Below are 10,839 nucleotides of genomic sequence, written 5' to 3'. Positions count from 1 at the left end.
AGGATATTGTTGAGTAAGGAATACTAACTGCTACCTGTTCTATTGACACAGATCTTTACTTACTATCTCCTTAAAGTTTGTTAGTTCCTAGATGTCCTTGACTAAGGGATGCTGACCGCTGCCTGTTCCAATTAAGTCTTTTTCCTTGCTGATTAGCATTGAAAGTACTCAAAGATCTTGCACCAAAGAACATCCTGACTTAAGGTAATCTTGATATTCACATAATCTAGCCCCAGTCCCTGCCAGGTCAGGGTCACCCATAGCAGATGACACAGGAACACATCCAGATGATTTTGAATGTCTCCAGAGACGGAGACTCCACGACCTCTCTGGGCAGCCTGGTTCCAGCGCTCCGCCGCCTTAAACGCGGAGAAGTTCCGCCTCGTTTTGAGGTGAAAACTCCTGTTTTACGCCGTGGCCCCTGCTCCGTGTCCCTCGGCCGGGCGGCGGCGGCAGGAGCCCGTCCCCTGCGGCAGGCCCCGCCTCGCCGCCCTCAGGCGGGCGCGGTGCCCGCCGGGCCGCGCGCGGCGCTGTGGGGCCGGGCGGGAGCGCGGCGCGGCCATGTCGGCATCGCTGCTGCGCCGCGGCCTGGAGCTGCTGGAGCCGCCGGGTGAGCCCGCGGGGCCGGGCGCTGCCGGCGGGCAGGGGGAGCTCCCCGGTACCCCTGCGGTGACTCCGTCCCTCTTCCCGTTGCAGGCCGGGCGAAGGCGCCGCGGGGACTCCAGCAAGGCCGGGACGGCCCCAGGACGACGGGCGCGGCGAGGCGGAGGAAGAGAGCACTGGAGGCCGGCAGGAACAAGGCCACGGTCAAGGGCAGGGTCGTGAAGTCGGCGATAGGTGAGTCCCGGCCCCTCCACAGCTCTCGCACCGGGGACCCTTGTGGTGTCCCGCAGCCACGCTGCCGGTCGCTGTATCCGTCCCGTCCCACCTCACCCTCCTGCACGCCCTCTTGGTGTCGCTCACTTACACGCAGCCTCATTTGTGGGGGCTATCCCTGAGCTGTAGCGGTGTTTGTTTCCCGAGGCTTTGCTGATCCTCCTGTGTCTCTCCTTGTGAGCTGTCTGGATGAGCAGCTGATGCGTTTTGTCCCTTTCTGCTTTGCCCCAGAGGAGTACCACAAGAAGAAGCCTGTGAATCACTTGAGAGAAAACCTGCGGTACATGTTAAAGGGACGACTTGTTGCAGACAAAGCTGTCACAGAACAAGTAAGAATGTAATTTCTTTCGGCGGGGGGGGCGGGGGGGGGAGGAGGCGGTTCTGTTTACAATGAGGAACACAGGTGAATGGGAATGATCCCTGGATCTTCCAGATCTATACCTTGCACAAGAGAGTCAAGATAAGTTTCTGTCTACACATGGCCTTGAGGAATTTCTATGTGCACTGGCAAAATAACTTACTAAGCTTTAAACTGTTGATACGTTGCCCCCTATGATGTTCTCTCATACTAGTGAAAATCATAGAAACATAGAATGGTTTGGGTGGGAAGGGACCTTGAAAGATCATCCAATTCCAACCACCCTGCCACGGGCAGGAATGCCACCTGCTACATCAGGTTCCTCAAAATATTCTGACAGCTGTTGTCTTTTATTAATTACCAAAGATATTTTATAGTTTCTGCTGGCAGAGATGCACTGTTTCAGACCTTCTCCTTACTGTTGATCAGATTGTCCTTCTCTGTAGCCTGAGGCTTATTAACTAGGAACCAGATGTGCTGCTGGCTCATGTAGTAAGAATTACTCAGCCTCTTAAATGGTGTTTCTCATAACTTGAGAATTTCTTGAATGGTCTTCCCCAAAAGGTAGTCTCATGCCAGGATTTGAAGGGAAGAATAGCTGACAGTGAAGAATCTTGGGCTGTTTTCATGAGATACAGGCTGTTAACTTACATAAACAAACGAAGTGGTTTAGGCCAGTCTTCCTCAGGCTGGAGATTGTGACAGGAGGTGATAGTGTATTAGAAAATGCTGAGGGAACTGGTTTTTTGGTTTGTGTCATGGAGAGAGGGGATAATAAAGAAGGTCATGGTTTCAGAAGATTCTGAATTTAAATCAATGTTCTTACCTCTGTGACAATTACTAGAAAATAGTTTTCATATTTGACTCCAAGTAACAAGGTGGTATCTGCTGTTGTCCCAGTGACCTGCTTGGGTTAACATCAGTGGTTTGCCTCTCACATTTCTTGGGAGGCACGCTGGAAAATAGCAGGGCTCTTGTACAACAGCAGGGATGCTGCAGGAGAGCTTGAAAATCACTGTGGTTTGATCTGGATAACAGTGACTGTTGTTTTTTCCATTTCTGTATTGTCTGAAGGTTCTTGCTCAGAACAGAGGCAGGAAGTCCAAAGATCAGCCTCCAGAGAAGACAGAAAAGAAGAAGCCCGAAGGCACAGTGTTTACTGAGGAAGATTTCCGTAAATTTGAGAGGGAATACTTTGGTGTCCCATAAGCGTTGTGACAGGGATTCTTGCAGCTCCAATCTTTCTGCAGCTTCTCCGGTCTGGCTTGCAGGCCTGAGCATTTCCTTGGCGTGTTTGAGATGGCACATGGGGCATGTGCCGCTGCCAGCAAGTGCCTCTGTGTCAGACTTGCAGAGCAGCTCTGCATCTGGGCAGAGCTTGTCACTAGCCTGCTAAAGCCACAGAGATGCTCTTGGCTCCGAGGTGTGTTTTCCTTATAATTATCTTCCTGCAGCCAGCGTGTCTTGCATTCTTGATATAGAAGAGTGGACCAAGCCAAATAAAATCCTTTTTCCCCTTCCCCAGGATATAAGACTCCTGCTACCAGTGTTATTTGGCAGGGAGCATTGAAAATACTGTATCTGAATGGAGAAATGTTTTGTACTGGGATTAAGAAGGGAATGATGCTTTGAAAGACTGTTAAACTTGAGTAACTCTGCAGTTTGGGTTCTTACTACAGCCCCTGTCAGGTCTGTCAGTCATTGCAAAAACTTTTTGTATGTCATTTGATTAAATAATTGTTGCAGACACTGTCTCTCTTTCCCTTTGTAGTAGTGATTATTATGACAGTTGATGAAGATGAGCCATGTCACTGCTGTGATCCAAGCATTCCTCTCTTTAGGATGACTCAGTTGTGTGAATGGCCTCTCCAATTCATGTTAACACATATATTAAATCATCTCTCTGACATACGTACGTCTTCAAAGAGTGCAGGTTGGAATGGAGATGACTCCTCCATTCTGGCTACTCACAACCTTCCCTCTCTCCAAGGAACAGCTCTCACATGGAGAAAGTTGTCCTTTGAATGTTTATAGCAGAGTGTCCCACCGAAATTTAGCCATGCCGGCAGGGCGCCACTGCTGAGTGTTGCCAGGTCCTGTAGCCAGGAGGGCTTGTGACCCTGATGTTAGGTGTTTGCATCAAATTAAAATCTGAGCCTGAGCTTGTGGTGCTGGGTTGAAGGGAAGTTGTTTTCCCTCAGACTACCACTAAATTCCCAGCTGTAACAAACAGAAGGCCCAGCAGATGGGAGTGTTGTTCCAAAAACTTCGTTAAACCACTCTAAGTGTGCCTCTGGCAAGCTCCGCCACTGCCTTCTCCTGCCCCTTACCTAAGAAGATGGGTAATGTGTTCCCTTGGGGAAAAAAACAGGTAAGGAGAAGGACTAATGCCAAGCTTTGGTTAAGCTCAGGAGTTGATTACAAGGGGCCTGTCTGACCTGAGCAGCAGATGCTTGATGCCAGCACAGGCAGGAATTCACTTACCCTTTCCCTGCCCTCTGATTATAGTTCCTGGTGCTGTCCTCTTGAGTCTGTGCCTCCTCTGATGAGTTCTTTTCCTCTTGTCTGCATAAGAGGGAAGGTCACTTGGACACATGAGATCCAGAGAGGGGAAATAAGCAGTGAATATACAGAAGTGTGTGTGCTGGAAATTGGTAATAGCATGTGGGAGGGGATTTCTTGTAATAGGATCAGGTTCAACTATCTGCAGGCAAAGAATATAGAAATTGTTCAAAGAACAATTACCTTTTTTCAGTTGGTTCTTGCTTCCAAAAAGTAAAAAAAAAAAAAAAAAAAAAAAAAAAAAAAAGCTTCTTAAAAGAATGGAAGCATGGAAGCACTATTGTTTGAAGAAAAAAGTTTAGCAAAACGTGTATTCAGCACATGTCTCCCTAAAACTTCTACACTATGTGCCTGCTGCAGTGCATGTGAGCTGGCCTAACACAAGCAGCTCTGTGTGGAGCTGTCATGAGAATAATTAACTGTGTGAAAAAGCTGGCTGTGCCACAACTGGACTGAAAGAGATAGATTTCTGGGGTGTTATTTTGTTTTAAGCCTTCATCTTCAGTATTTGGCATTTCCTATGACCCTACAGAAGTCCTTCAAGTCCTCTCCTGCTCCTCCTCTACCCATTCCTCCTACGCACCCTTGTTTCTGTGGTTGTTCAGCTCCTGGGCCCTTCTCCCACAGGCTGAGGGAAGCAAAAACATCCTTCCTTGCTCCAGAAAAGGGCAGGAGGGTAATGTGGTTCACTCTCTTTGTACAAAGCCCAGCCTGTTTGTTTGCAAATGTAAGCAACAGGAAAGCTCTTCTTTCAAAGTTAATGAGGAACTTTAAAGTGGGGCCCAGAGCAGTTCTCCACGAGGATAACAACACCCAGATTAGTGGAGTTTCAGAACTGGGTGGCGGCTTCATTACTGTCTGGAAAGACTATTAGGGCCAACACAAGTAATCAACATACTTCTTCAGGCATTATGTTAAGGAGGGTAAAGCTACCTGACAGACTGAATTTTGCCATTTGAAACTAAACTTAAGTGTAGAGTCAACAGTATCCTTAAATAAATTAAACTTTATTTTGTGGGAAGAAGGAAAAAGAAGCAGAAGTGAATGGTGGTTCTAGAGATGCCATCTTGCAATGGCAATGATGTTGCATGTTGCAACCTTGACTTTCCCCCTCTCTGGCAGGGCATGAGCTCCTAGGAAAGAAGAGCAATGCCATCTGAATACTGGGTAGATAAGGACAGGTGGTACCCTGGGAGGAGAATGTCTTCAAAGAAGGAAGAACAGGTACCAGCCTGTTGCACGTGCCTGGTGTTAAGCTAAAGCTGGGTACCTTCTCATACTCCCAGCAGTCTGTCTAGCCATGCCCAGAGGATCCCAGCTGTGCTGGGACACCAGGAGATGGCTACCTTGGAGAAACCTGCCCCATCCTTGTAGGTGTTTGAGGCAAGGCAGGATGGGGCTTCGAGCAACCTGCTCTAGATGAAGGTGTCCCTGGCAGGGGGATTGGAATGAGATGATCTCTAAGGTCCGTTCCAACCCAAACCATTCTATGATTCTGTGATGTCTGTTCTTTGCAGCCAGACTTCTCTGCCCAATGGAAGAGACAAGAAGGAGTTAGGGAAACAGCAGCTGCTGTAGCTGCTTTTCCTAGTTGGCCTCCAACCTGTTTCCCACGCTGGAAGCTGACAGGCTGCAGGCCACAACAACCTTTGGACCTGCTGGACAGCATTTCTTTCCCGCGCATCTGCAAGCAGCAGCGCAGGGACGTGTCCCACTGCTGCCGGGCCAACGCCGCGTGCTCGCTGAGCTCATCAGGCTGCTGGCTCCCTTCCCAGCTCTGCGACACCAGCTGAGCATCCTGCAGCAGAAAATAGAGGTAGCTGAGCTAGGGAATTGTGAGGTGCCATCTTACAGGGCATCTCCACCCACACACAGCAGGGAGTCAGAATGGGCAGCAGTAGCGGCAGCTTTAATATGAATGCAAGTAAAAGCTCTGGAGTGTTATAAGTGTGGTAGAACCTTTCCAGGGAAACTGTTTAGGATGGTTCCCAGATGCTCAGCCGTGAGCTCGCTTAGTGTGAATAAGATTCATCAGGCCTCTTAATGGCTTACTGCTCCCTTGTTATGTGAACGGAAAGCAAAAAAAGGAAATTTGTTCCAGTGGGTACAAACTAATCTAAGTACATACAGCCTCTGCTCTATCAGCAAGTCTCCACTTACCTCAGAAAGCAACAGCTACTACCAGAACTATGTGTGTGTCAGAGAGGGGAAGGCTGCAAAAGTAAACCAAGAAAACATGTTAGTTCAGGACATCTACTTCTTGCCTCTGAAATGATATAGCAGTAACAAACCTGGCTGCCAATGAACTTGCACAGGCAAAAGAGACTGAAAACATTGAAAAAGCTGTAGGGGAAAATCAAGGGATAGGGGAAGGTCCTAAAAACCTTAGCCAGTTTTACCCTCTGAGGGTTTTTCCATGACTGCCTTACATTTCAGTCTTACGATCAACACAGCATCAGCACCTACAGCACTTACAGGCTCCTGACCACCTCAGGAAGTTACAATGAAAGGAAGTTCCTCATTTTGAGACATCCACTCAGGTCGAAACAAGGAGTGTGAAAGAAGGCAGACTGCCTACTGTCTGCTTACAGCTCAAAATGTGGAACTCCAGCCAAGGCAGGCTGCAGGGTTGGTAGGTTGGAGAGGGATTAAAGGTTTGCATGTCTATCTGCAGTTACATTAAACAGGATTAACAGAGACAGCCGCTATCTGGTGGGGGCAGGGGACACAAAAAGCATGAAGGTTGCTCTGCAGCTGTCTACAGGGTTACACACACCTTTTTCTGAAGGAATAAGCTGTTGGCAGGGCTAAGCAGTAATGTAGCCAAGCTGGCCTGTCCCGAGCTGCACCGTTTGCATGCCAGCAAGATGATTTATCTCCTTTAATGGGAGGCAAAGACCAGGGCTCTTTCTCCACCTGCCCGCACACTGCAATGGAGATGCAGAGGAGTTTCAGGACTAGGAGATTCTCTGCCCTATATAAATTAAGCTGACACATCTGCTGCGCCTGGAACTCACTTCTGCCATTCCTTAAAAGGGTGTGTGCGTGCAAAAGAGAGGAAGAGAGCAGCTGAAGGAGAAATGAGAGGCAGCTGGCCATCACTTGGAGAGCATGCACCTCTGTAACAGGGAAACTGGAGCTTGTGGGTACAGCCAGCTTCCTTCATTTGGTGACTTCATTCACTTATGACACTGCATGAGTGCACTGAAAATAATGCAAAGGCAGCATACCTGGGATATCTGAGCAGCTAAAGTAGTATTGTCTAGGTCAGGGGACTGAATTCCTCTGTTAATTCACAGGGCCTGAAGGATTTCAATGGGAAAGTCAGCAAAGGTGAGCACTTCTGGCCCAGCAAGGGATGTTCACAGTAAGACCCCAAGATGGCCTTTGCAGTGGAAATGAAATGTAACAAGAGTTTATGTGCAGCACTGCATGGCAAGGCTGTGAAAACAGCAGGACAGAGGAAAGAAGGATAGTCACAGAAGCTACTTGGACCATATTGAGAAAAAAATTAGTATGCATAAGATGAAAATAATGCCTATAGGAAGGACAATTCAGATCCTGTTTGGGGTTTTTTTTGTTGTTTTAGTTTGGGTTTTTTTTTCTGAAGGACTAAGTCTATGGGAAGATAAAGAAAACTGGTATTCTGGCCAAAAATATATAGATTTCCCACCCCCCCAAAAAGGCTGTGAATGGACTACCACTGTGTGAAACTGTTTGCATCAGAATAAGCCACATTTTCTTTCTAAAGTCCAGCCTGGGAGCACTGGAAGAGCCTTCATCTCCCAAAGGACAGCCTGTCCTTGCAGCTATTTCTGGGCTTTCTGCCAGGGCAAAAGCTATTTGAAAGATTTTATCATCATTCTTTCTTCATTCCCCAACACTGCAGCTCTGGATTTATTTTTGTAAGCGTGCTGCAAAGGTGCATCTGGTTCTCCACAAAGGTGTGTGAAGAAGTCGTCAGCAGTGATGGTTTCCCCTTTTCCTTTTGAAAGAGAAGGGCATTTGGGTCTCTCTAAAGGCAGGGTGAAGAGGAAGGTAGTTATAAATATTGTGATAACAGCAGAAACAAGCTTGTGAGACAGGGGTTTGCGAGCAGTGAACTGTAAGAGGTTGCTTGGTTTTGTGGGGGAATATTGGACTCCTGTTTACCATGAAGCACAAAATTGGCTGAGGGATTGGAGACTGAGGGTCACGTACACTGCGTGTGAAGTCTACTTTGCTGCCCTTAATTCAGAGGAAAAATAACTGAGACAGAAATCCCATCAGCTGTGCCAGCTTCAGATTCAAACAGCTTTTATGTAACTCAGATTGGGAGAATTCTGCTGTTTCCAAGGATGTAGAAGAACTAGGCTCTTCTGGGGATAGGTAAAGCCTGCATTTCATGCACTACAATCTAATTCTGGACGTGGTATCATGGTCTATGCAAGCTGCAAAGAACCAGTTGAAGCACATTTTTTCTGTGAGGCTGTGAGAAAAATGAGAGAGGCTCCTGCAGTTTTGCAGTTTGAAAAATATAAAATCAGTTATCAGGCAGGAGGCTATCAGACTTTTTACCCTTGTGGGCTGGAGTTTGTGATGGTGTCCTGAGTGTTCCTTGGCTCCTGCTGCAGGCTGGACAAGCTGCTGGGCTGCAGAGCCAAGTGGCGTGATGCTTGCTGTGCCCAACAGAAGCCTGGAGGAAAAGTCTAGATAAAAAAATGCAGAGGAAGAGTCAGCCCTGATCTCCAGCCCCTGTGAAATCTTAACTAAGTTACTAAGTATGGAACACAGCGTCATTTCAGCAGGCGTTGCATGAGATTGCCATATGGGCCGCCTCTGCAAAGCCACAAGCTCAGAGCCTCGGCAAGCACTGACAGCGCTGACTGCTCTTTAAGGGCAGCTTTCTGACTCTCCTGCACGGAGTTCTATAAAGCACGGCTGCAGAGAGCAAAGCAGTGTGGATGCGTCATGCATTCCTTCTTGCCTGCTCCAGCTCTGATCTTCCTTCCCTGGTGTGAGTGTAATTTGGTAAATTGGACCTGCATACCCTCTGCAGGGCTGTAGAAACCAAAATCATGTATGTACTGGCCAGCTCAGACACTGCCTCATCTGCCTGCAGAGCATGAACGTGAAGAAAAATTTAGTTTAGCCACAAGTAGCTCACAGACAGCCCTGCCATTGGGTGGGGAGGGGAAAAATGTGCTGACAATTTTTCCAGGCTTCAGGAGAACTGAGTAAGGGCAGCAGAACACAGGAGGTGCTCCCTCAGCCCTGGCTGCTGCCAGGGGCTGCCAGCAGAAGCTGCTATGGCTCTAAGGGTGGTTGCCCTGTGGTGGGAAAGGGGGATCAGTATGAGGAGGGTTTTCCCTGGCACAGGGAAGCCACCAGCTCATAGACTCATAGCAGTTACTATGTTTTCTGTGGCTCAACTGAAATGTCATCTCGGGTGCAAATTTGACCAAAACCTTGGGGGTTTTCTGCCTCTAATTATCCCCATCCCCAACCTGGCAGATGTAGCTGATTCAAAGGAAACCTATTGCATTGGTCTACCTCTGAAACCACAAGAGTTCCTCGTCCCTGCTTGCAGTCTCCAGTTTTCATCCAGTACATCCCATTCACACAGTGCATGGTCAACAGTGCCCTTACCCAGGAGGTTGGAGACTGCTCAAATTGTCTCATGATACCAAGGGGAGGGTGTTACTTATCCAACCCCGCCTCAGCGTGGCACAAGCCCTAACTCCTGAGAGGGAGCCTTCTTGCTGCAATTTAAATAGCACCCAGCCATGCAGGCACAGCTGTAGGCACAGACAGGTGCCACTGAGGGCTCTCTCAGCCCCCCATGGCAGCAGTCAGCTCCTGATGCCAGCAGCCACCCGCACCATCCATGGGCTGGAGCAGCCTTCACACAGCAGGTCCCTCAGCTGCTATCCCACATCAGGTAATGGCTTGGGCAAGGAGCAGAGATGAAGACTGCAGCCCTAACTTGAGGGCATAAGGAGCTCAAATGTCAGAGACCAGGACCCCCAGCAGGCTGCAACTGGAGAAACCATTGTCCAAGGTTCCCTTAAGGACCTTTTCCATCCAGCACAGGCTGCAGCCCCACTGCATGTGTGTGCCAGCCAGGCTGGGATGTCCAGGCACCCGAACCCAGGAGCTCAGGGAGCCACACCAGCAGCAAGTGAAAAGGAATCAACTCCTCAAAAAGTATGTGTGTGTCCACAAGCCAAAGGGATTAAGCACTGTTAAATGGGGTACCAGTGGCAAAAAAAAAAGTGCACACAAGTAGTTAAAAATGGCACATCCCAAATCCTAAAGCAACCCTAACCCACACAGAGGTGCTGCTGCAGCACACCAGTACCTTCCCTGCACAGCTGAGGCAGGACTAGAGCTGGTTTTATGACCAACTCAAGCTATAGCCTTCCTAGAATAAAGTGAATTTTTATTTCATTTTAAAATTTGACAGGTCAGTGGCTGGCTGAAGAAGCGAGGACTTTCACACTGCTACAGGAATGTGACCCATCAGTAAGAGCACTACAGTAACCCCATCCATCTGGCCCAGCTCACACCAGTTTGACAGGACCAGGCAACAGCTCCCACTCATGGTTTGGGAACTTGGGAGACCCAGATGAGGAACTCAAGTGCACCAAACACTGGATCTACTAGCAAGCTTTTTCTTAAACCAGTGTTCACAACTGTGTTTTGACCCTGGACCCTTTTCCTCCCTTCAGAGAAATATCCAAGTCTGAAAGTAAGCACCACCCACCACATGGTATTACTGACCTTGTCTTCCATCAGCTCTCCAATCTCAATTGTTTCAGACTTACAAATTTGCTAAAAACCCTGAGGCACCTCAGTGTGATCCCCTCTCACCTTGGAACACATGTAAATTATGGAGGGGGACAGGTCAACTGAGACTCTTTACACACACTCCAGTTCCAAACGCTCTGCACTTGCGCTGCATCCACCACCCACAACACACAGCACTCTCTAGACACACAATAGCACCCAGATGTGGTTACGGTCACGCTGGTTTTACAGGTACCACTCATCACACACCATCA

At 48.4% G+C, this 10,839-nt stretch overlaps 1 protein-coding gene and 1 long non-coding RNA gene across 2 annotated transcripts; one reads left to right on the top strand and one right to left on the bottom strand.

Moving 5' to 3' along the window:
* Positions 1–527: 527 nt before the first annotated feature.
* On the top strand, positions 528–2,988 carry RPS19BP1 (ribosomal protein S19 binding protein 1). Its single transcript, XM_005527639.3, has 4 exons — positions 528–610; positions 697–837; positions 1,108–1,205; positions 2,309–2,988. The coding sequence occupies exons 1-4, from the start codon at positions 562–564 to the stop codon at positions 2,441–2,443; spliced, it is 423 nt and encodes a 140-aa protein (XP_005527696.1). The 5' UTR covers positions 528–561; the 3' UTR covers positions 2,444–2,988.
* A 1,840-nt stretch (positions 2,989–4,828) lies between these two features.
* Positions 4,829–7,787, bottom strand: LOC106628402 (uncharacterized). Its single transcript, XR_001331782.2, has 3 exons — positions 6,573–7,787; positions 5,957–6,009; positions 4,829–5,594 (listed from the first exon to the last, which is right to left on the bottom strand). It is a non-coding gene; the product is annotated as an uncharacterized LOC106628402 (long non-coding RNA).
* Positions 7,788–10,839: the final 3,052 nt, after the last annotated feature.

The sequence above is a fragment of the Pseudopodoces humilis genome, chromosome 5, assembly GCF_049639895.1.
Source record: "Pseudopodoces humilis isolate 2021_Gansu_Grassland_sample_001 chromosome 5, ASM4963989v1, whole genome shotgun sequence".
Classification (NCBI taxonomy): domain Eukaryota; kingdom Metazoa; phylum Chordata; class Aves; order Passeriformes; family Paridae; genus Pseudopodoces; species Pseudopodoces humilis.
Note: the sequence above shows the minus strand (reverse complement) of the source record. Positions and strands in the feature narration are given on the sequence as shown.

Coding starts and splice junctions, on each gene's coding strand:
- RPS19BP1 (XM_005527639.3), top strand. CDS start 562: ATGTCGGCATCGCTGCTGCGCCGCGGCCTGGAGCTGCTGGAGCCGCCG. Junction 838..1,107: donor GGTCGTGAAGTCGGCGATAG/GTGAGTCCCGGC, acceptor GCTTTGCCCCAG/AGGAGTACCACAAGAAGAAG. Junction 1,206..2,308: donor ACAAAGCTGTCACAGAACAA/GTAAGAATGTAA, acceptor TATTGTCTGAAG/GTTCTTGCTCAGAACAGAGG.